General features: G+C 34.8%; 1 protein-coding gene across 1 annotated transcript; it reads right to left on the minus strand.

Moving 5' to 3' along the window:
• Positions 1-169: 169 nt before the first annotated feature.
• Positions 170-26,481, minus strand: fnbp4 (formin binding protein 4). Its single transcript, XM_056451512.1, has 17 exons — positions 26,268-26,481; positions 25,690-25,770; positions 24,237-24,358; positions 23,960-24,119; positions 23,721-23,865; positions 21,383-21,479; positions 20,965-21,294; positions 16,851-17,052; positions 16,236-16,327; positions 15,254-15,358; positions 10,921-11,054; positions 9,905-10,065; positions 6,798-7,030; positions 4,023-4,155; positions 3,732-3,925; positions 1,211-1,368; positions 170-1,134 (listed from the first exon to the last, which is right to left on the minus strand). The coding sequence occupies exons 1-17, from the start codon at positions 26,386-26,388 to the stop codon at positions 1,041-1,043; spliced, it is 2,562 nt and encodes an 853-aa protein (XP_056307487.1). The 5' UTR covers positions 26,389-26,481; the 3' UTR covers positions 170-1,040.
• Positions 26,482-26,711: the final 230 nt, after the last annotated feature.

Below are 26,711 nucleotides of genomic sequence, written 5' to 3' on the forward strand. Positions count from 1 at the left end.
TTTAAGACAATAAGGAAACCCTATACTAATTTAAATTCTAATCTGAAAATTGTACCAAAGCGACTGGGGAAAAACTGTAATGATAACAGCTAACTGAAGATGAAATGTTTACATTGAAAATACAACAAAATGTTCCAAGTCATCAAAATCAAGTACATCAAAACCAAAGTATTTGTGGAAAAGAGTTTATTATCTACAGTGTAGAAAAAAAGTTCAATGGCTTATCAATGCCCAGTTCAGAAAACATTTACACTAAACGTCACAAAATTTAAAAGACATACTGTATTTAGTGAACCAGAGCCATTATTGAAGAGAAAAGAAAGCTGATACAATTGTTGAGTTGACTCTCACAGAAAACCAATTGGTGAGGGAGATCATTAGTTCACATATAAAGCAAACTTTAAAGTGCGATTGAGTGGCCAACATGGAAGTCTGAATGAATTTGGAAGCATGGCTGTTAACAGTGTTCAGCTGATCTGACAAGATTGCGCTTGCTGTTTGTATAAAAAGATAAATGTATAGTTAAGCATGGCGTATAAAATATTTAAAGCACTGTCTGATGTCAGTATTGAGCTCACTGTATACCCTTTGCTCGCATGTACAAAATGTAGGAGAAACTGAAGTAATGGACAGTCCTTTAATATTGTTTTCATTACGGTTTAATTTAAAGATAAATCGTGCAGTTTCTGTAGTTTGAGATACTAAAAAAAAAAAAATTCTGTACATATTTTAACTGGTTTCAGGTTCACTGCACCTCTAAAAAAACATCTGGATATTAAAGGCTGTTAAATGCAAAATCATTTTACAACAACCCCTAACAAAGTATATCTTTAGTCACAAGATGATGCATTTGAATTGAACAGAATGAAGTTAGCCTAAAATAGGCTCCGATGGGCAATATGTCCGTATCAAAAAAAGAAAAAAAAAAGAAACATTCATTCAAATTTGTCCTCTTAAGCTTGGTAAGCATGGCATGACAGCACAATGCAGTCCAGTCCAGTCCCGCCAGAGGCTCTAGATTAGTGTTTCCAGGACCAATGTTATGAACTCTGCATCATCTTTCTTTTCTTTAACAATCTTTCCCTCCAGTCATCAGGCAGCGCTTCAAAGTTTGCATTCTTTCCAGCCTTCCCTCTGCAAATCAAGACAATAATGACATTAACAACTTTCATTTTCTATCAATATTAGCAAAGTCTTCTTTTCAACTTACGTTGAAAGCTGTTGTTGTTTCCATTCTTCGATGCGTCTGCTGTTCAGCTGATCTCGATCTTCATCGCTTGAACTCGACTTTTCCTCCTCATCGAGCTCTTTCTGAATGCTTTGCCACTTCTTTACAAGTGATGGCATCTTTGTCTTGCTCTTCTTTGCCTGTAGGAAAATAAAGTGACAGCTAATGACTTCCCATGAATTGTTTTAAAAAAACTTTTACAAGCAAAACCCTCATATCAAAGAAAAGCAAAACTCACACAATGTGATATGAGATAAAACACAAACAAAACAAACAACACTAAATAATTTTACAGACAACACCCTTATCTCAAATAAAACACAGTGGCCATGTTTCCATCCAAAGATACTAATTAAATGTATGCGCTTAACAGGAATATCACATACAAGACATGCAAATAAAGCAGCATTTCCATCCAAGTAGTTAAAGAAAACAAAATAGTCACTTCCTGATTAACTGGTGCCAAATATCAAAAGTAAAAACAGAATTTGCTGTGGTAGGAGAAGCTGCGTGAATTTTGCCTTCATTTAATAAATGACTTGCGCATCAGAAAGCAGTGTGCTGACACGCAATGAACGTGTGGTGTCGTTTGAAGGCATCAGACGCGGAGCATAGACGCTCTTGACATTTCTGGAAGTAATTATTAATAAAATAACACAAATACTGCTGTTTTTAGAATGACCAAAACAGCATTTCAGATGGTTTACAGTTTGCTCAGCCTGCTGGTGTCTATTCATATACATTTTTACCATCACATGATCTCTTATAACAAAATCACACAAATTTTTTAATGTGCATAGCATACTGGAATTTGTTCGGTAAGTGTTTCCATTGTAGAGTGCACGCATCTTTTCTTATCAAATAAAAAGTTTATCCTACTCAGTTTTGTGCATATGTATTTTTATGCAGATTTTTAAAATATATGCGATGTATGAATAAAAGAAAAAAAAACTCATACACTGATGTAAACTAAAGCACAAAAAACATGAAACAAAAGCATTACCCCCTTAAACAGTTCACAAAACCTGTTTACAAAAAGAATACAAAAATCCACAAAACAGCAAAGAAAAGCTTTAAAACTCAGAGAAAGAGCTTCAAAGAAGGAAAACAAACAAAAAATACCCCACAAAGCACCATTCCAAAGTAAAATATCCAAAAAAACAGAACACAACAAAAATATAAAACGCACATAAAAAAACAAGCTAAATTAAGTTTAACAGTAAACAAATCAAATAGTTTACCAAAAGAATACAACTATCCACAAAAGAAGAAAAGAGAAACTTAACAACATAACCAGTCAAGAAAAATAAAAGTACATAAAATAAAAAAAAACACAAAGCACCCCAAAGGAAAATCTCCAAACAGTAGACTGAAAAACAAAGGAATAACACAAAACAAAGCTTAAAACTAGGGATGCTCTGATTGATCGTCCGGAGATCGGTATCGGCCGATATTCACATTTCATGACTCGATCGGTACTCGACAATGCCATGAACCGATCGCAAGTGTTTGTTTACGAGTTTACGCTGAGGAAGACGCACGTGTGCTCATCAGCAGTGCTACAAGTGTAGAGGTAAATGATGCATGAGGGCATGAGTGATCACTGTGCTCATGTCACAGCAGCTAAAATATATAGCTTACACAGTCTATTGGCACATCTCATGGTCTATTTGTTGCAAGTGCAACTATTTTATGTCCAGGGTTATGAGCTATCAGTGCAATTGTCTCATTCAACTGTATGGCATCTCCTGGATGTTTTTGATAATATTGCTAGTTCACTAAAACCTGGCTGGAAATATTATTGAAACAAATACTTTTTACTTATTTAATACCAGAACTTTTTCTAATATAGGCCTTGTTATTGCAATACACAGTAGTTTATAGGCCTTTTTGCTTTTAGTAAAGATATATTAATAAGTGTACATTTTAACTTCTTTTGCATCAAATAAAGCCTACACTCCAAACTTTTTCTTGATTGAGACATGTTAAATTTTTCTTACATCATTTGCAGTGTTTCTAAATTGCTTTGTTAGTCATTTCTTACCTTTTTAAAACATGCTTTATCAAGTATTTTCTGTAAACCTGCGTCTGACCATAAGTCCACACTAAATGGTTACAAGAGATGCATTTAAGGGATTTTATGCAACATCATTTATCCTCTTAGGTAAGGAGACATCGCCACTTAAGTATCAATCTTGGAGGGAAAATGTGCTTTAGGCATTATAAAGCTTGAAGCATTAGAATCTGTACTCCGTATCGGCTGATCACCATGACAAAGAATCGGTACTTGGTATCGGCTGCAAAAATTCTGATCAGAGCATCCTTTCTTAAAACAAAACCACACACAGCAAAAAGATAATAAAAATAAATAAATTTAAACAAAACTAACTAATTAACAAACAAACAAACATGCCAAAAAATAAATAACTGTAAACTCTGCCTGCCCCAAATTAAGACAAAAGTTTATGGGCAACATCAACAACTGAAAACCACAAAACCCCACCTTTTCTTTCTTTAGTTTCTTTGTTTTATCTGTGAGGACTTTGCTTATTGGTTCCAGGGGAGTGGGAGGCTGTGAAACAGGAAGGGGTGGTTGTGGCGGCAGGGCTGGCATTAGTGGAACTATGCTCTCTGTAGGCAGAGGAGGTGCGATGGCTGCTGTCATCCCCCAGTAAGCACTTCCTACTAGAAGTGGAGCTATGAAAGAGAAAATAGATGAGCATCAACATCTTCGCATACACCAGGAGGCTTTTTGAAGGTCATGATATCATGTACACAGTCAGTTTATCCTCACCAGGCGTGGCAATGGTCTGAGTGTAAAGAATGGGGCTGCTGCCGATGGTGGCCATGCTGGGCAATGGGACTGAGCCCAGGGCCTTGCGTTTCTGGGCTCTAGCAGCAAGTCCCAAAGCTGCAGCCTCAGCAGCCTGAGGGAGAAAAAAAAAACATCCATATATTCAGCTTTACATTGCAATAATTGTTGATAATCCTTTAAATTAATAAAGCTTAAATCAATAATCATGAATGTCAATATGTATAGTTTTGAAGCACAGTGCTAACAAGCAAACCGTGAACAAAATGTGTTGGATAAAAAAAAAAAAAAGGTTATGGATGCTTTTGGATAAGCATATTAAAAATGTTTTTGAAAAGCATTCAAATGCTTGAAAGTTTCTAATATTTAGATTTATGTGAAATATTATGTACATTTATATGTTTTACATTTGCAGTCTTGATAACACTAATGTTGACTTTCTCTTATCATTTGAGTAAAAAGGATAGTAAAAATATATTTGTTGTACTGTGTTCTAACTATCAAGACGTAAGCTGCTGAGAAACCCGAAAACGTTAAAAACAGAATGGGGCATCAGTTTACCATCCAGGGTTGCCATATTGTGGACAGCATAATTAAAAAAATGACTGATTATTAGGGATAATTATTAAAGTGCTGGTAGACTGAGATGGACTCTCTTCAATGATTATGCTTTGCACCATTTATTTAAAAGTACTCAATAAAGTGTTTTTTTCTAACAAGTGTTTAAACAACAAGTGCTCAGTCGTCCAATCGTGTTTTCTTCCATCAAATAAAAATATCAGGCTACCTCAAATCGATCACTCCACGGGAAATATACATTTAACGCTAGCATTATTTCACAAAACCTCTGTCAACATTTTTAATAAAAGTCATTGGTTTAAAGATTATGTCTTATGATTATGACTTATTTCCTCCGTCTCACTCGCAGTTTATGTGTGCGCGCAATGCATGTGATGAAAGAAAATGACAATGAACCACAAGGATCATATGTTGACTTTTTGTATAACATTTTTGTTGTTTACATATGATACTGCATTAATTTGCATCCATGTTTTATTAGCTGTAAAATAAAAGACTCAGTTTGGTGCAGAGTTATCATTATACAAAAATCAAGAAAATCTTTGCATTTGTTTGATTTGTAGATTATGTAGTCTATTGTAAAACCTGATATTTTATAAGAACTAATAATAACTGTAATTTTCCAAATGAAAAAAGGTTGGTTTGTTGGTTGTACACTCAATCATCAATACCCTATTTATAAAGTTTATGACGTGGCTCCATGCAGCACAGAGGCAATCAGCATCAGCGCTGGTTTATGTCAACTGATCTGTGTCAAACTGTGACCAGAAATATCCTCCTTTCATTTTGCTTCTTTGACAAAATACGTCTGAAGACACGCGTGTTTGCACGTGTTACTGTCCCGAGAGTTAACAAATGTTTGTTGCACGGGGCCGATCACAAAAAGAACGTCTTTCCGCGCGGTGCTCTTTTTTTGTCACTAAGAAACGACTGAATCAGCTGAGCCGCATTGTGCGCGAGCCGTGTTGCTGTCGATGTTATAATTGTATTTTAAATAATATTGTGATATTCAAGATCTGTAAAGTCAAACAGCTCTGAATAACTTGAAACAGCGACCACAAGTCTCTCCTCCATTATTAAAAGTTCGCCGTAGTCGCCTTGACAACACAAACACTGCTGTCACCTCAACAGAGACCACACAGTGCTTTCATTTGATTGAAGAATGAAAAAGACGCGACTGATGTAGCATGTTTTATTCCGCTCGAGCACACAGCGCGCAAGAGCAAAACGCGTAAAACACTCGCGGTTGTTAGTAAACCATTCAACAGATGCGTCTCTCAAAGCAAAAAGCGTTGCTGTGATTGGTCCTTTATGCAGCCAAACTTTAAAAATATCTAAAATAATATTTTTAAATCGTTTAACATACTATTAATCGGTTTCAAACGCACCCTTTTGGTTAATGGTTAATCGGTTAGTTTGAACATCCCTAATTAAACCGAATGCTCTAAAATAATTTTTTCCCACACGGCTGCACGCAGGAGATCCAGCACAGTGCCGGAATACTTTATGCCCTAAATTCATTGTCAATTAACACCACAAGTACGAGGCGGTCATTTTGACAGTTCAGTTTCTGCAATTTAATAACTTTGTTTGAAATAAAAATGACATATTCCTAAGTGTTCCCTAACTTTACCTAAATGTATGTCTACATGTCTTTTTAACATTGTTATTTTATTAAAAATCACAACACACATTACCACAGTGGTGAAAATGACTGCAAGCATTTCTGTATTTGATACTTTCCCCCGTGACTTTAAATATGCCTAACAACCTTCTTTAAACAAAAACATAACTTTACTTCAGATATATCTTTCAAAACAGCAAATTCAGAGCTGTAAGAAAAATCCTCCTCCTGAAAGTGAAAATGAAACAGCAGTCTAACTACACATTTAAAGCTGTATTACCCCCCCAAAAATCTTATATTTTAAGGTGATGGCTTAATTAAATGTTATGATAGACATTCAAAGCTTAATTTTAACAACACAACAGAAGTACTGAATGGAACTTTGACGTGATAATATGATGTCTTGTATGACATCGGTCAGAATGACCCCTATGGTAGTTAAACAAGGATTGATCATAAGAATGTATGAAAATTGACATACCTACATTGCCCCTAAGAAAATTAAGCTAAGCGCAACTTTTACTTTCAAGACAAAACATTTTTAAAAAGGTGACCTTGAACTCTTCTGTTCCAGGAGCTGGTGGCTCTGACTCTTCATCCTCCATCTCCACTTCCTCGATCTCTCCGTCATCCTCGAGGGGTGGTGGAGGCGGTGGAGGAGGAGATTCGGGTGGTGGAGGGGGTGGTGGTGGTTGTTCTGTAGGTGGAGGAGGTGGATGCTCCGGAGGAAGCGGAGGCAGTGGTGGCTGAGGAGGCTGGGGAACCATCCAATAAGACTGCACATCTCCTAAGAAATTTGAAGAAAGAAAAAAAAATAATAATAATTATTCATGTCAAAAGGTTTAACAAGAACAATTAAATAACCTTTTTCCACAATGTACCCCTATAAATTACAGTACAAGATGCCACTTTTTTATTAATTAAAAAGAATGTATTCTTTCATATTCTAATGTTTAAGCAGATTTTTTGTTTTATTGTGGACTTGGACAAGCATAAATATTATAGCACCAAACACATACTTTTCTGATAACCATATCAACAGACACACATCATTGTAATGACATTATAATAATTTAGTAAAATAAGTTAACATTGAAGCGATGCCAACGAAAAAGAAAGCCTGTTAAAGGGATAGTTCACTGGAAAAAAATAAAAATAAAAATAAATAATAATCTACTTCTGTCTGCATTTATTCATCCTCCACTTATTTCAATGCAGGATAAACAAACAGAATGGTCAATGGTTACAGGTTTTCAACATTCTTCAAAATATTTACTTTTGTTTTCAACAGGAAAAAAATTTTGGATTAACGGGTTTCAAATCAGGGCATTTTTGCTCTGAAGGTCAGAGTGTAACTGTTTTTTTAAACCCAGTGTAATGTAATGTAACACACATATATACAAGGGTTGCATGGTTTACCAGTACTACGGTAGTATCGCGACAGTATGGCTCCAAAATACTGGTGGTGCCACTGTAGCATCGTCATTAACGGTCTATCTACAATAGATAATGTTTGATGTGGAAAAGTCACTAAATGCTCACACGTTTGTGTCACAAGTTTAAAAATGTTTTCTGACGTTTCAAATGCACATCTGAATCGGTTCATTTCTGTTCCTCTCAATATGATTTAGTAGCTACAACAACTGTGACATTCTCTTAAAAAGAACGACTCAAAGTGAAATTTTGAATTACTTTGGATTGTTACCTGATAAGACAAAAAAAAACCAGATTAAAAACCCAAAATAGCAACAGGAAACATTGAAACAATTTTGACCACTTCATTTAGCCTAATTTTGTTATAATAGTTGCTCTTTTGTAACCATGTTTATTTTAATGTATTTTTTTGTTAGTCCGTTATCTATAAAATAAACAAAAATAATTAATTTTAGGTGAAGTGACATGCAAATAATACGGGAATTATGAATTAAATTCAAGACCTATTATAACATGTAAAACACTGTATTTCTGACAATTTTCTTTATAATTTGAGTTATGAATTACAGTATCGCAATACTACTTGGTATCGTGACACTTCAGCTGGTATAGTATCGTAAGATGAATTAATGATTTCGCGACAAATGCCTATAAACGTTCTCATTCTAGTGTAATAATCAAGAAACGTTGCTGCCATACCATGGTTGTAGCAGGAGCAAGGGCATTACACAGCACTTGAAAATAGTCCCTAGCTAGTAGGGGTGCGACGAGACGCTTACTCCACAAGACGAGACTGGGTTCACGAGACGAGATTTACACACTATTTTTTCCAAGAAATTTTCAATGCTGAAATATATGAAATGGAAAATCATCTTTAAATCAACTGGAAAAATAAATAAATAAAAAAAACTAAAAATACAAAAACAATTTAGGTACTTATTTTTTTAAATCAACTTGTAATGAATGTTTATTTTTCTTCTATTTGAATGAATTCTATGCTGTAAAAGACATGCAAACACTGCAAAATATTACTTACTAATATGAATTAAAAATAGATTTTTATTTCAACTGAAAAAAAATGCAAAAGAATTTTGGTGCTTTTAAATCAACTTGTAATGAATGTTATTTTACTTTTATTTTTATGAATTATGATATAAAAGGGCATGCAAACACTGCTAAATATTTTGCTATAAACTCTACCGACTGGCTTCACCTCTGTACAGTTTCACATGAGTCGAACTCCTTTCCACAAATTTAACTAATTAAAATTATTTAACTTATTTTAATTATGTATTTAACTTATTAAAAGTGTACTCCACATGTCTTAATTCGATTTGTGTTAACGACAATTATGGCTTTAAGCATATCTAAAGTGCTATTCCATCGCACGGTTACGAACCGTTTAATTTGTGTAGCAGCAGCCTTTGCTTTTGGAAATGGCAACCCTTGAGCTCCAGTGAAAAAGCGGTTATGTCACACCTACCCAAGCAATCGAGTGATACGCAACACAGAGGCATCCCAGGTTGCCAGGTGTGTACAAAGCACTTGATGTGCGGTTCAAATCGAATCTTGCCTCCAATCTTCAATGCTAAATTCACCCTCATGCTCCTTCATATCACAACTTTTCTACTCGATGAGGAATCTCGTCACGATTTAGGCCCAATCTCAATTCTATTTTTGTGTGTGTGTTCTAATTCGGCCATTGTGGTTGGTATATTCTGTGAAATTTTACCCCTTGGTTTTGAGTGTTGTCCTGAAAAATCTCTGTTGGAAGGGGTATCTAGCCCTTCCCCTTAGCCCTACACCTTCAAGCTAAAGAGAATCAAAGACATCCCTACCCCTTCACGTGATTGTGCAAAACGAGGGGTAGGGGTATGGGGAAGGGCTAAGGGGTAGAATTGAGGATGGGCCTTAGTCTCACGAAATCTTGTACCCCGAGATCTCGTCACATCCCTACCAGCTAGGTAACAGTTGAGAAATATGTAATTCTAGATCTACAGAAGAATCCAATTTTTTTTATGACAGATGCTATTGGTCTAGTCAGATTCAATTATTTATTCTAAGCTAACCAATTGCTGAATGGATGATAAAACTGTTTAGGGGAGTTGCAAAAGGAGTCTATTTCAAAACAAAAACTGGGCAGTGTTGCTTTAAAACTGTATTCAAGCAATCATGTAAATAACATTTTAATGTATTTTAAAAATACGTCACGGCACACAACCCCCACCTGTTACAGCACCAGTGGTTTCTGCAGATGCTTGGCTACTGTCTCCGGGCGCAGCTGCAGGTGGCAAAGGCGGCTTGGCTTCCTCTTCCTCCCCACCAACTGGAAACTCCCACTGGGAAGCGCTGGTCCTCTCGTTCATGTAGAAGTACCGTCTGTGCTCTCTAGAGGTGGAGAAACAAACACACAGGAGCGTCTTAACAGCTTTTCTCTCGACTGCTTTCAAGGTCATGAGACCCTTGGAGAGTTCAAAGGGAAGGGCTCTAGTTCCTTAATGAGGGGAATGTTGAACTGGGCCTCACTGGGAGCCCAGAGGAGAAGCCAGATTAAAATGGGTGCACTGAAAAACGACCCACCTTATTTTCTAAAACAAAACAAGGCAAAAAATAAATAAATAAATAGAGAAATCTCCAATCCTGAAAAAGTTTATCAACATTGTTACAATTCATTTTAGTCTCAGTTGCCATGGCAATACTCACACTTACAGTGACAAAACCCCTCTGCTAGATGCCTTAAGGTAGGCATCTTCAATAGAGGGTAACAAAAGACAACAATTGCTTTAATTAACAATCATCAATAGCATCGAGCATGGAAAAATGAAATCCAGTAAACAATGAAATAGATTGGTCTGACCTTCAGGCTCCGAGGGCAAGGCATCGTCTTCCTTTACTGATGCTTCCACGTGGTCACTCTGTGTCACTCATTTCTCCCATCATTTTGAGGGGCAGTCCTGTAAAGTTCAAAGCTCTCGCACGCGCAAAAACCACCTTCCTAACCCTTTTTGACTGACTTTGAGGGGAGGCCGGATTCTTTGGAGGCCGGGCTGGTACTTTAGAGGCGCTCCCTTATCAGGGTTACCTTCTGTCTTTATCCGTGCTCGTAAAAAACACTCCCCAGTAACACAAACAAGTGCAAATCAGTCGCGCGTTTGTCAAAGCGGCGGAGGCAGTGTCAATCGCCACATGAGGAGGGGGGAGGGGGGAGGAGTGATAAGGATGTGAAAGGTAAGGAGCGCGTACCTGTCCCAGTGGCAGGACCAGCCTTTGGGAGTGGCGTTAAGTTCGTAATGTTTTATGTGCTCGGCGGCTTCCTGCAGCCTGCGTCGGAGATAGCTTCCATTCAGAGCGCCCTCTCGCCAGTCTGCGATCCGTGTCTAGATAGAAGGAAAAAAAAGCTTGAATTTTAATATGCAGATTGACAGTATAAATCACTTAAGGCTGATTTATGCTTCTGCGCCAAGTGATCGCCATGACCCACAGCGCCTGCTATGCACGTAGCTGTGCATTTATACTTCTGCGTGCTGTTTGTGTTGCTCTGCAAGAACACTACCGAAATGCTAGCTGGCAGTAGGTTTTGTTCTTCTGTGTCGAGTTTCTTTGCGGGTATTTATTTATTTTTATGGAATGCTGCAAGTAGCTAAAACTCATTCATTCAGAGGCGGGAACTGGCAGACGTGTAACAACTTTATCCATAAGGTAAACACAAAACAAAAGTATACATCTGGGGTCTGTTCTTCACACATGGATTACTCAATTAGCTGGATTTGGTTATTGATGATTTGACATGATCCAGGATCATTTAGTTCTTCAAAACTCATCTGTGACTTGTTGTCATAGCAACAGTTCTGGTAGCTCAAACCTGCTTGCGAATAAGTTCATTTCATTTAAACAGGATTAGATCGGGTCAGTTCAAGCTAAGATAATACTGAAAGTATGTACCAAATGCTGATATTTTCTTACAGTAGTTATATACACTTGGGAAAATAGTAAATATATTTTTAACTATATAAAAGTTAAAAAATATATATATAAATTAATAAAACTTATGCAATCTGCACTCCGAAATAAAATTACAAAGACTGCCACTTGGTGGTTCAAAGAGAAAACGCGTACATGCACAATATTCAACTTTTTTTTAAAAAAGGATAATAATTTATGCAGTCATGCACGTGTTTTGACCACTAATAAACCGGTGATTTGATGCGTCGCAAAAGTTGCAGACACCATTACCGATTTCAAAATGCTTTTTTTGATGCAAAATTAATTAATACAGTTATACCTTACGCCGATTAAAAAAAACTTAAGTAGGCCTAGGCTACTATAATAAAGAAAATCTTCTCTAAATGTAGAACTAAATACATTGATATGCATTGAAATACATGATGAATACTCTTGACACATGAAAGTGTAAAGCCTGCAGCTCACAACAAATGTGGAAAGTTATTGCGTGTCATATTTAACGAACGGTTTACTGCTAATTTTGTGTAATTTTGCTCACATGGATAATTGAAGATTAATCAGATGATGTCATTACGCTGCTGTGCCTCAGCCAATTGCTGCATTGCTGATCATGATTTTGATGATCAATACATCGGTCCTTCACAACACAGGCAGCGATCTCAAATCGCAAAAAAAAAAAAAAAAATTTGCCAGAGATCAGTTATCAAGATTAAAAGATCCAGGATCTGCCAAATCATCTTAGATCATTTAAGCGAGGTAAGAAGAACGGACCCCTGGAGCTCCTTCACAGGACTCGACATTTGTAAACACTCGCTCCATTGGGCTCGCGGCTTTCAGTACCACCCACATCACCGGTACCAAGCCGACCAATCACAGAGCGTGCGCTACGCGTTGTGACAAGTAAAATTGTTTAAAAGGTGCATATCAGTGTCGACAACAGCCACGGCGAGGGCCATGCGAAGGCTGTGCCAGAGCATGAGTGCGCTTCACGCAGAAGTACAAATTAGCTTTTAGACATGTGCCGATATTCAATGATGCAAAGTCGTGATCATCTAGAAGGGACACAGCTGCAGATTCTCACTTTAATATAGCATTTTGTGATGCTGTACAACAACGAATATCTTTTAATTACTATGAGAGGTAGGTTTAGGATTGGAGTAGATGTTAATAAAATACAATTTAATGTGTAATTTAATAACTAATTTAAACAATTCTCGTTATAATTGCTGTTTTTTCCTTTCTATGAGGGCTAGGGTTGGGTATCGTTTGGGGTTATTTCGATACCGGTGCTAAATCGATACTTTTAAAACGGTACCGGTGCCAAAACGGTGCCTGAATTGATACTTTTAGCCACACAATTATTTGACAAAAACATATATATTTTAATCATTATAATTGAACAATAAAAAATATATATATTTACAATATGTTTAAATGAAACATCAATTCATATTTTATATATTTGAATTGCATTAATATATTTTTTTGATCATTTGCTTGTTAGCATAAATGCAAGATTTGCATTATGCTATTGACATTACATTAGCTTATTATTAACCTGTGGAAAGGCTGTCATTGAAATCAGGGAAGACCTTTTTTTCTGGGTTTGGGGCTTGTGACTACTTTTAAATGGACATCAGTGATCTAATGATTTGCCTTAATCTGAATAAGACAATAATATTATTCAGGTGTTTACATGAGTTGCTTTTTGAATGTTACATTCATGATTCCCAGTTACATGGTATAGCACATAGATCCATTATCGTCATTGCGTCACGACATTAACTTTTTTGATCACCAGCCACTGTGGCTAGTAGTTTTCCAATATTACAAGCCAAAATTTTATTGTTGGGAAAATATATTTTATACACATAAATATGACTTAGACATGCTAAGTTTTACAATTAGTTTTTATTTCACATGACTTTTCAGAGCTCAAAATGAAGGATTTACCAATTTTATCTCTGACCACACCAAACATAAATAATTTTGTTAAATAAAGTTTTATCTAAAAAAACATATGCACAGTAATCTGTCCTGGCTAAAGGCCCCATCACCAGTTTACACATACATGGAGAGTAAATCTCCCATAAAAGCAATGTTACTATAAAAAAATGATAATTAAACCATATTCACGCAAAAGAAAGCAGGTGAAAAAATGTGTGCGATGATAAAAGGATGATCACATACACACGGTTAAGGTTAGACCCATAAATAATCGGTTCAAAGAATCGTTAAAGCGAAAGCAACCACTGCTGCTTACAAAAAGACAAATCTGGAGCTCTTGAAAGCAGCAAGACATGTGGTGCATGTTCATCACTTTTTGTCTAGTCTAATTGAAAGAGAACCGATCACATTAGCTGCGTTTCTAGGTACGATTGCTTCACGCAAGAAAACTGGAGCGTGCATGCGCTTTAAAAAAATCATCCTCATTCGTTATTCACCTGCTTTCTTTTGCTCGCATGAACAATTATTTTTGTCAGTCATGTTGGTGTGTCAGAATCCTTGCTTGTAAAATATAGCCATATTTTAGAATGCTTAGTTTAAGCAAATTAGATGAATGCGATCATGCGTGTGTGTTGATGAAGGGAGTCACTCGCCGCATGTGCCATACTGCACGCTTTGCCTTCTATAACCAACAAGAACAAACGCCTGACATCGCTGACAGTGACCGTATCCCTCAAAGCTGTTTAGAATAAAATATTTAGAGATGGTGTGACACAAAGCGCACTTATGTGTGCCTTTGATGCACTCCTTGATACTTCTTAAGTTCTTGTCGCAGCACCAGTGGCACCGGAATTAGGCATCGAAATTCATATGCTGATTCGGTCCAGTGCATACCAGTTACAAAGGTACTGGTGCCATAATGGCACCGGGTTTTGGTACCCAACTCTAGTGAGGGTTGGGTGTAAACGTTAATAAAATACAATTTTATTTAATTATATAAAACTCTCTTAAACTTCTGGGCACAGCTGTATCCCTTCTACAAATAACCATGAACACGATACTGTTATCATGGATGCTTCAAATACTGTCAAAATTTTATAATTAACACTTTAAAATGACATTTAAGAATATTTCATTTGTATAATTGGCAGTGGCTGTTTTTTGAACGTTTACATTTCACATGTTAATCTAGCTGTCTGACGACATGCACAAGATATTGATTGAAAATGCAATTTGTTTACTATTCATTGCCAGTTTTTCATTAGCACAGTACAATACAACAATCCATTTGTTAACATTAGTTAAACTAAATCATGAAAAAATTGCCACAAAACTTTCAAGTTTTCGATCTTCGATGATGTTAATTTCTTTTTAATGCTTGAATATTTATTTACTTTTTAAATTGAATAACTAATAAAATTCTGTTGTATTTTTTAAACTAACATAATTATCACTGTTCATTTGAATGCATTAATGAGAGTAAACTTTTTTTTTTTTTTTTAAACATCAGTTTGCTCTGAACATTTCTCTAAAATAAAAACAATACACAAAGTATTTTTTGGTTATTATACCTGTTAAAACGACCTTCTTTGCAGCTTATGTGGATAAAGTACATTGTGATAAAAAGCCTTCTGTTTGTATGAGTATTATGCCAGCGTTTTCTTACCTCTGTTTGCAGCAACAGAAGTTGAAAGTTTGAGATGGCTTTTTTGTCAATTCCCAAGAACTCCATTTTGCTGGTGAGTGTGTTGGCAAGCTCTCCGATCTGAAACTAAAAGAGAAACGCTGTTAAATTTCAATAAACATAATTCAGGTCACGTTACATTTTATACTATGTTAATTTAAAATAAAAAATATTGAACGAAGAAAATGACATTTTGAAATGGGAAAACTAACGTTTGTCTCAGTGTGCAAGCAATGTCTTACTTTATGTAGCGCAGGTAAATTACATTGAACAAGTGAAGCAAACAAGCAATATTTTCATGTAAAAACATATTTAAATGCAGTGCCAGAAAAACAGCACTACTGTTATTAACAATGATGATGATGATGATAATAATAATAATAATAATAAATGTTGTGTAAACCAAATCAAAACTTTACAGTTTTCTGTCTTTTCATTTGACTGGCATAAGACTAAAGTAATGCCTGCTTTTGCCATCACAATAACAGATGACAATAATAAAAATATAAAAATTTAAATACAAATCATTTAAAACTTAGTGTAACTTTACAACTTCTGTATTTTTTGATTAAATAAGCAGTCTTGAAAAGCATTTACAGAGTTTAAAAAAACACTTACCAATCATATTCATACTATACTGATAAATCTTTTTAAAATAGTAACATCCTCTTTTATTCATGCACGATAAAAGGAATTCTTTTTAAAGCGTAGTTAAGCCTAAACTAAACCTTTTAATGAGTTGCTTTTTTTCAATGTTAAACAAACATTTTGGAAAACGGTTATCACGGACATCCATAGAAAAAAACAAAACACACCATTGGAAGTCAATGGCTACTGGTTTCCAATATTTTTCAAAATATCTTTTGTGTTCAACAGATGGGTTAGCAACAAGTAAAGGATAACTAATAACAAAATTTTCACTTTTTGGCACACTTTCTCTTGCACTTCAATTTATAGAAATTACCTTGAGGTCCTCTTCTTCCTTTTGAAGAGCTTTGGATACAGGCTTCTCATTTTCATCATCTTCTCCTTGCTTCTCAGCTGGTTTGGAATGTGCTGGAAACAAAATAGTTCAGTAAGTCACTTGTTCATTTATGACACAAAACCTAATAACTAGTAAGGCTAATGAGTAGGCCCACATGGAATCTGTGTGCGCAGAATTCCGCAGATTTCTTAGATTTTTAGCCCATTGTTAATTCTGTTTATTTACTTGAGTAAATGTGTGTAAAATGATAGTATAATTGACTAATATGAAAATATTCATGATTTTTTTAAAATACAGTTTGAAAAGTAATATTTTTCTGTCTTTTAGTAGATATATCATATGAGAGACTTGATTTGTTTACCAAATAAAGTGGATATAATTGGATTTGCATTTTAAACATTAAATAAGTTAAAACGGTATTATTTTTTATTTTACAAATTAAGGTTTTAGTTATAATACTCCCAAAATCATTCCGCAGAAATCTGCAGATTTTAAATAAAATTCTCTGCTGAAATAGCAAAAAACACCCGCAGATACTGTCTGGCCCAACTAATGAGATTCCTAAGCACTTCAATTGTTACGGTCAATCTTTACCAGTGTCTGATTGCTCTGGAGTGGCCCATCCTGCCTTGTCTGAGCCCCGGCTGCTCGAGTCAGGACTTGGTGCACGGTGGAAAGCAGTCTTCCATTTGTTTTTCTTCAAAAGTAAAGTACGGGGCCCGTCCTGACTGGCTTCAGAGCAGGGACTCGACCCACCGGCACTGGCATCACCCTCTTCCAAGGCACGAAGCTCAGCCTGTACAAACATAAAAATTAATATTGAAGTCTGCATGAACCGGAAGCTGCAACCATTATTTTTTTACCATATTGTGATACAGTCCCTTGAGAAATGGCTTGTTTTTCTACAGCAAGCTGACTGGATGTAGTAAAGTAGGAATTTTAATAAGAAAGATCGGGAAATAGTTTTAGAAGAGTTATTACAACCTAACAGACACCTTCTCCTCATCACCATTTCTGATTGTTGACAGTTGGAGGGGCATGGTTAAGCATGTTAACCACACCCAACACCTTAGACAGACGTAATCTGAGAACACGAAGTGCATTTTTTTAGATTTTAATTTGCGATTACAAATAGCATGTTTTTTTTTCTTAATAACATGCAGAGAAGAATTGTTCACCACAAAACTAGCAATGTGAGCTAACAAAATTATATAGTTAGTTTTGATCTCGTGTGAACTTAAAATATGGTCACACGTCATTGCTCAAAAGAACATTATTGCATGTTTTTGATGTAATGCTACCTTTAAGACTATGGATCTTATACAAGCACAGTCTCTGAAAACAATACTCCAAAGACAAAAGAATACATGAAATCATGCCATATGACCACTTTAATTAAAGTTGCAGTATGTAAGTTTGACACCCAGTGGTTGAACTAGGTATTGCACTCCTGGTTAAAAACACATTTTCACACGGCTCCTTCTCTGAAGGCTCAACACAAGTGCAGGTTGCCAGATTAATGACACCAACAGGAGCATACCTGACAATCGAGCCTGAAGGCGGATTTAAACCATGTTCTAGTTAAAAGCAACAACACGCGAGAGAAGGAATATTTTCCATAATAAAAGGAGTTTTTCGTAACCAACACCTGAAATTGCAGCTGAACAGAAAATGTGACACTATGACAATGTTCACCACCTTTATTCAGTGTTAAATGCTAATAATGGGAGTATGAATGTCATTTTACGAGACATTTATTGTCATAACGTTACTACTACAACGTAAGAGCTGGTGCAGCCACTAAAACCTTTACTGGCTCGAGATTTTAGGGCCAAACAGAATTTGTGGATCAGTTTTTTTGCAAAACTGCAAAATTTGTACAAGAATTCTGTAAAAAAAAAAAAAAAACTAATAATTACAGTGAATGATTTTAGAAGTATTGTAACTAAAAACAATAAATATATATATTTTTTTTTAAATTTTTTTTTACTTTTTTTTTTAAGGTTGACAATGCAAATCAAATTAGATCCGTTTGTTTGGTAAACAAAGCAAGTCTCATAAAAAGCCAGAAAATGTTACTTTGCAAAGTGTATTGTAAATAAATCCTATAAACATCTGCATATTAGGCAATAATATTACTGAAATTAATATAAAAAAGGAAGAAATATATAATTTACACACATTTAGATAAGTAAATAAATACTCAACAATGGGCTAAAAATCTTCAGAAAATTGCAGATTTCAGGTGCACACAAATTCCAGGTGGGTGTATTTTCAATTTCTAATAATTTATACCCCTCAAAAACAGCATGTTAGTCTCATTATGTTATTGTTATGTAGTGCTTCCCACACATAGAGTTTACTTGGGTAGGCCACCCAGGTATATTAACGGACGCCCAAGTGTATTTAGTGACACTTTTTTTTTTTTTTACTTTTATTAACATCCTAACACTATTTTGTATTCGCCTAATATAACCAAACATCCACGATCGATTAAGTAGTGGAAAGACCTGTCAACACTTCCACAAACAGTCACGTGCACTGCAGACCCACAGAGATGTGCCTTTTAGGCACTTAAAAAAATATGTCCGGCTTGGGTTTCTAAATCTTCTAAAACGTCTGGGATTCAACTTTTGCTTTCGCGTTCTGAAGCTCGTATGTGTTTTTGCATTACTCTTTTTCTAAAGACAACTTTCTGCTACTTTACTTTCTTTAAATTTAAGGCTTTTTAAGACATTAAGACCATTATGAATAAAATTTTAGACTCATACAGGGCTAAAAGATTAGGTTTTTTTATGGCTCAGTTGGATTTTTATTTGCCCTATCAAACTTTTATAATTTAATACAATAATAATAATTATTTAATAATTAAAAATTAAATATTTTTGTTAATTCTGAGCAAAAATTTTAAATATTGTCAAAACAAGTAAGCTTTAGTTGTGTACATACATTTTTTCAACATAACCTTTCTTAAAAATAGAAAAAAAAAATAAAGTTTTAAAGGTTTTGAAAACTATAATAAACTTAATATATGCAAAACAGCTTTCTCAGCAGTAAATACCTGTAGAACTTCTAAACAAGTGTTATTGTAAGGAAAATTATTCAATCATTATGGTAAACATTACATGTGTTAAATAAAAAATTAAATTGAGTTAAAAATTACATTCTTAAAAAGTTAAGTTTTATTGAGATGGGATGTTAGTGATTGGATGGGTGTTGGCCTGATTGGATTGCTATACATAAACAAAGGAAAATGAAGAGCTGTTAAAAAAATATTTAAAACTTACAACACAAGATTTCAGTAAATTTAAGATTTTAAGGCCTAAAATTTTGTTTTTGAGATTGAAGACATTCAGACCTTCTTAAACCCTGCAGATACCCTGCTGACAGAGTGCACAGCAGCGAGAGCGAGAGAAAGTAAATAATAAATTCTTTAATTTAATCTAAACTATTCAGAAAAACTTTACTATATACTCGAAGAAGATGAAATGACTGGTATAAACTGGCTGCAAAACATATGTACACCATTAGTAATGGTTAATCAACGCATTTGCCGTATTTAAATAATCTTCATGTTTTTTATCTTGCAATTAGGATATTTTTAAAGATATTGTCTGTTTTTATTTCTTTTTCTGTCATTTATTTCTCATTTGCTGATCATTTTATTAATTTGATGTTGTTAGTAAATCAGGTCAAATTTAAGACTTCTTAAGACCTTTTTAAGACCATGTAGAATAAGCAAGACTTACATAGGGCTAGATGCTAAGAATTTTTTAATAGCCCAAAAAAATCTAATTAGTCATTTCGTAGCCATATATTTTAAATAATGCGTTAAAACAAGCAGACCTTAGTCGTATACATGCAATTTTGTTCAACATAACTTTAAAAAAAAAAACTCTCTTTAAAAACTAAATGTTTGCACAACAGACTACAGTTATAATATTAGTTATGAGTAGTTAAAAGTTTTATTGGGACATGTTGTTGGTGATTGGATGCATTTTGGATAGCTTTATTTATATATATATATATATATATATATATATATATATATATATATATATATATATATATATATATATATATATATATATATATATATATATATATATACATACATACACACACACACAAAGGAAAATTAGGACCCATTTAAAATGATTTAAGACCTACAAAACAACATTTCAGTGAATTTAAGACTTTAAGGCCTAAAATTGTGTTTTTGAAATTTAAGACATTTTAAGAGAGAGAGAGTGAGAGAGAGAAGCAAATAGCAAATTTGACCTGTCAGTGGGTGCACATGGCTCTTGAATAGCATAAAAGTAACAAAAATGGATTTATTTTCTTTTTTTTTACTTTAACCCATTAAAACAGTGAGTGTTAAGAAATGTACTATATTTTGTTTGGCCCATATAGTTAACTATTTATGTGATGTGGGTAAATGATGAGTTTTAATCTGGCTACCACCGCAAGTATATTTCAAACCTGTGGGAGGCACTAGTTATGTATAGTCATAAACACATGTTTGTGGAGTTAGGAGTTTTTAATACAGTCAACTGACTTTTGTTAATCCTAGTCATTTCGCCAATAAGCAAATGAATCCAAAGTTTAAAAGAATCACAGAAAAGAAGTAACATCCACACTGCAGAATGAAGTGAACAGGAATATTCACACAACAGATGATGAAGTTTGGTAAAAAAAAAAAACTCACTTTTTTCCTCTCGAGTGCTAGTTCCAGTTCCATGGTGTCTTCTTCTTGTTCCTCCTCCTCCTGGTCAGAGGATTCAGCTGACTGGTTCCTGCTGCGTTGGTTACTCTGGCTCTCAGAGTCCCGGATCGCCGGTGAGTCTAAAAACGGAATGCTATCTTTCTCTTGCTCCGGGGCGGCCTCTGGCGTCTCCTCCATGCCCAGCGTCTTCTTTCGCCACTTCTCCTCTGCCTCCTTCACTTCCTCTGGGATGAGAGGTGCGAGGAGAGTAGCTGCCACTCCTCTCCGCTCTTCTTCCTCGCTGGTCAAAGCCACAACACTCTCGATTACATCCTGTGAGGATAGTGAAGGCAATGTTAAACTAATTACCACTTTTCTCACGTAATTGAGGGAAAAAAAAACAACAAAAAAAAACACGTGCCTTCTTTTTGGGTTCCCTTTTAACAGCAGGAGCAACTGCAGTGGATTGTGGTTCAGGATAACTGCTATGAGCCACACCGTTGCCATTTACAGATGAGCTGTAAAATAAATGCATTTAAAGCAGAATGAACATATAAATACATTAAAAATTAAATATTATACAAAGTAACATGTATATGGTTAGCTCTACTTATTTTTATGCAACTATATATAATTCACTGTATATCTAATGCAACTACATGTGCAGTTGAAGTCGGAATTATTAGCCCTGTGTGTATTTTTTCCTCAATTTCTGTTTTGATTTTGTGAACCCATTTCAAAACATAATAGTTTTAATAAGTCTTTTCTAAAAACCGATTTATTTTATCTTTGCCATGATGACAGTAAATAATATTTTACTAGACATTAAGACACTTCTATACAGCTTAAGGTGACATTGAAATAACTAGGTTAATTAGGTTAACTAGGCAGGTTAGGGTAATTAGGCAAGTTATTGTAGAGCGATGGTTTGTTCTGTATACTATTGAAAAAAAAAACATAGCTTAAAGGGGCTAATCATTTTGACCTTAAAATGGTTTTTAAAAAATTTAAAACTGCTTTTATTCTAGCCGAAATAAAACAAATAAGACTTTCTCCAGAAGAAAAAATATTATCATATACTGTGAAAATTTCCTTAATATTATCGTATATATTATTATTATTATTATTATTATTATTATTATTATCTAATATTAGCTCTGTTAATAATTATAACACAATAAATAGTACTACAAAAATATACAATTGTTAATTTAGAATGAAAATGTTTTATTAAACGACAAAAAACAATTTAAAACTTAAAGTACAAAAACCATTTTACCTTCAATCCAAATTACACAATTCAAAATTAACAAAATGTGCAAAACCTTATTTGCACACACATTTATTTATATTCAATTCTGTTTATTTTTTTTATTCTATACAATTAAAATATATTTGAAGAAATATTACATCACTACATCATGCTAACACATTTTTTTTGTCATATTCTAGGCTTACCATAGTAATTCAGGATAAGAGTTTATATTGTTACATGTTCTTCAACATAAACCATTACATTGCCAAAAGCTGCATATCATATATTTTTAATGCCATGTCAGCATCAATGGTTTTTCATGGCAAAAACATTTCATTAATAAACATACAATTTTAAAAAAACACAAATAAATTAATACATAAATTAGATCAGATGTTTAACGTAAATGCATTATAAAAATTCAAAAAATGTTTACTACTTTGCTGAATATCTCCTTCAGTTAATAAAAAACCCTTCTGCAGTCATTAAAAGCAAAACAGTCCAATAGAAGATGTCATTCTAAAATTAACATTAAAGGTGCAATATGCAAGTTTGACACCCAGTGGTTGAATTAGGTATTGCATTCCTGGATCAAAACAAACGCCAGTGCAGGTTGCCAGATTGAGGATCAACAGAGCTGATTTAAACTGTGTTCTTTATAAAAGCAAAGGCACGCGACAGAAGGAATATTTTCCATATTAAAAGAAAATTTTTGTTTAAACCAACTCCTCGAATTGACATATTTGAAACGGCTTCCATTTCTTTCAGTTGAACAACTGAGAGAAAACTGACATTAATCTCCTCAGGTACACCTCATGCTTTATTCAGTGTTAAATGCTAACAATGTGAGTTTGAAAGCCATTTTGCACGCCGTTTATTGGCATACTACTGAAAGTAGCAGCAGATAGTTCACCTCAGATCTTGAAAATAAAATAAACCGTTTGAAATTGAACTTTAGAACTGTGACTCAAATCCAACACAGTGATTCAGCATGTACAATGTACATTTAAAATGTTAAAGAGGTTTAAAATGTATTAATTAGATTTTAAACCTTGCCATTTCATGAGAGATTGCATATTCTGTGCTTCTGAATGGCTGTATTTAAATTTCTGTCATGTTTCGTCTGGTGCAATCAGCCAAATTGTTTATCACTGCCAATCTCCTCACGTAGCGTGTTGTTAGAACACGTTTGTAATATTTATATTATTTGCCAATTAATAACTTCAAGTGGAACTCTGAATCTGAGTCTCATTTCGGAGTCTGCTACTGTCCACCGGAGGTCACATTTCAGTCATGGGCACATGCTTTCTGAAGTGAATTAATGAAATATGCAAGTGGGGTCTTCACCTTTAAACCAAAAACACATGAAACCATCTTGTAGGCCAAAACCTGCATATTGTAGCTTAAATGTAGTAGTTTCAGCTATTACATATTACTAAAAATTGATTTGCCGTTCGAATGCCAGCACAATGTCTGTTTAGCAACCTCACAAGCAAGAACTGACCTGCCAGAGTAATGTAGATTCTGCATCTGGTCTGCCAGGTAATGCGGGAGTTCCCAGGCCACCTCATTGGTCTGAGTATTCCAATAGTAGTAACAGCCAGTATTTTCATCCCATACCTCCTGCCAATCCCCCATCTCCAACCCAGCTACAACATTGTAAAGTACAGGAAAACAAACATTTGAGCTTAATAATTTTTTCACTTATATCAACAAACAAAACCAGTCGACTGGAAAATTCACCTCCAGCAAGGGAATACTGCGTGTTGTATTGGAATTCCTGTGCGGGTCCGTTTTGAGCCTGAGGGTCTGTTTTAGGTTCAGGACGAGGTGGAGTCGGGGCTGGTGCACTTGGCTCGGTCCCAGATTCATCAGTTGGTTGGGTTGTAATCGCATCAATTTCCTTTGGGAAAGACAAACAATATGTCCCATGTCAGTAGAAAATACAGACAGACGTTTTAAGATAAAACATACACAAATAAATGTATCCAGACGAAAGTAGATCTAGAACCTCACTCACCGCCATAAAATTGGCAAGTGTGCTGTCAATGTCTCCAGTCTGATTAAGTTTTGCTTTGGAGGTGTTTTCCACTGAATCTTCATCTTCGCTGTCTTCATATGCTCCAAGCAGAGATAAACCCTCTACAGGGATGACAAAATTATATTTTAGCACATCATAATAATAATTATAAATGTATTGTTTTATTAAAATGACACAAGCAAATGTGCTAAAACAATTACATACCAGTGCTTCCCACACATAAGACTTTACTTGGGCGGGCCACCCGGGTATATTAACGGCCACCCGAGTACATTTAGACACACTTTTTTTGACTTTTCTTAGAATTCTTTTACACTATTTTGTATTCGCCCAATATAAACAAACATCCGCAAGCGATTAAGTAGTGGGAAATCTTCCTTCCTTTACCTTTTTCATACTGCTTGTTCTGTGTGCGCAAGACCATCAACACTCCCACAGATAGTCTAGCATGCTCTGCAAACCCACAGAGTCCCGCACCTTTTTGCATCCGGCCGGGGTTTCTAAATCTACTAAAATGTCAGAGATTTGGTTTTGCTTTCGTTTTCTAAGCTGTTGGTAATTTTATGCACACCGCTGCCAGTGCGAGAGACACATTAGATAATTAATTGATCTAAACGACTCAGAAAAACTTTACTAAATATTAGGAGAGGACGAATTACATCCAAATTGGCAGCGGAATATTTGTATATCATTAGAAATAGGTAATCAACTCATTTGGCTTATATTAATAAATCTACACATATTATTTTTGGAATTGTTGTAATTTGAGATATTGTCTGTTTTTATTCCTTTTTTCTGTTGTTTGTTTCTTATTTGCTGTATATTTTATTAATTTGATGATGTCAATAAATTACATACTTTACACATCTAAAATGCTAGGGAAATATTGTACAAAATGTCATGCCAATAAAATAACCTGAACTAGAATGAGAGCAGATTTGACTTGTCAGTGGGTGCACATGACACCCGAATAGCATAAAAGAGAAATAGTGGATTTTTTTTTTATTTATTCCAACAGTCTTTTTTTTTTTTTTTTTACTTTAACTCACTGAAAAGTTTAAAACCGGTAATAATAATAAAATAGTGTTAAAAATCAAATTATCTTTTGTTTTTTGCATGCAGTTTTGGATAATATGTGCGTTTCAATCCGGCAACCACAAATATATTTCAAACTGTGGGAAGCACTGTATGCATACTAATAAAGATATATAACTAAACTAATATAATATATAGCAATTCATTTAAAAAATGAGATTACATTTTTATATATCAATTGTTTATTATTATTTTTATTATTATTATTATATAATATACAAATAAAAAATGTAAACGTGTGTGATATATATTTGTAGATGGATAGATATGTTTGTGATTGAAACATGCATTACATACAGTATACATCCTGAAGTGAAAATAATGTGGTATAACTCACGTGTGGCCTTCACAGCGGCTGTCTTCATGACTACATTAACGTTAGCTTCTCTCTGCCCATCAGTGTTTCCATCTGTTTCGTCTACAGAAGAAAATATACAGTTTTCAAAACGCTTACAACCAAGCTATGCTGTGGCTTTTAGGTGACAGTGAATTAGCATGTTGGCTAACGCTTTGTCTGAAGCCCAGCACGGCTAACTCAAAATACAGCTTATAAACGACGTAAACAACAATCTACTATTTTAAAAATATTAAAATAAACCGATAAAATGTGGATTCACGTTGTTTACGTCATAACTTGCTTGACAAGCTCTATCCGCAAGTACAATTTTCGGTTCGTCGATAATGGTGGCTAATGCTAACTTGACATACGGTGATTAACAAGATATGAACAGAACCACAGTGTTATCGTTCGATTATTAAAACAAACAATACATCTTTATTTCGATTAGCCAAGTATCTATTTTTATTAACTAAATTTACTTTATTCTCACTAGAGCGCTCAGTTGTCTTAAAATGTTTCGTCTAGCAAGCTACTTTATGTATTTGAATCTATCTATAGATCGCTTCCTCTCCCACCTTCAGATCCAGATACGGCCCCGTCCTCTCGGGCTGCTCCTGTGGCGCTGCGGTTCGGTCCTGGCGGCGAAAGCTGTAATATTGTTCTCCTGCCGGTGCCTGTTCGAGTCTTCTTCCCCATCACAACTGTAATAACGGAGCTCTGCACTCAATCACAGCCCGGTATGTGGAACCGATCGGGCTTTCTTTCCAAATGGCTGATTGACGCCGTGCTCTTCAAAATAAAAGCTCTTGCGCAACTTCAGCGTTTTGGCTTTCCTCCTGACAAACAAATATGTTCACGAGAATGCCGTAACAGCTAGATTTAACGTGAAAGCTATTTAACAAGAAAAATATAAGACTTTCATATGTTATTATGACTTAGAAAAGCAAAAATAGGACTTTGAATTGAACATTTTTGCGAAGACCTGCTGCGAGAAGGAAAAAAACTAAATAAAAAATGAA

Source organism: Danio aesculapii, chromosome 25, assembly GCF_903798145.1.
Source record: "Danio aesculapii chromosome 25, fDanAes4.1, whole genome shotgun sequence".
In the NCBI taxonomy this organism is placed as follows: Eukaryota; Metazoa; Chordata; class Actinopteri; order Cypriniformes; family Danionidae; genus Danio; species Danio aesculapii.

Excerpts from the sequence above, each read along its gene's own strand:
- fnbp4 (XM_056451512.1), bottom strand. The coding sequence starts at position 26,388 with ATGGGGAAGAAGACTCGAACAGGCACCGGCAGGAGAACAATATTACAG. Across the intron at positions 24,359-25,689 it reads AGCCGCTGTGAAGGCCACAC|AGGGTTTATCTCTGCTTGGA; the intron begins GTGAGTTATACC and ends TCATCCCTGTAG. Across the intron at positions 21,480-23,720 it reads AATCTACATTACTCTGGCAG|CTCATCTGTAAATGGCAACG; the intron begins GTCAGTTCTTGC and ends TTTATTTTACAG.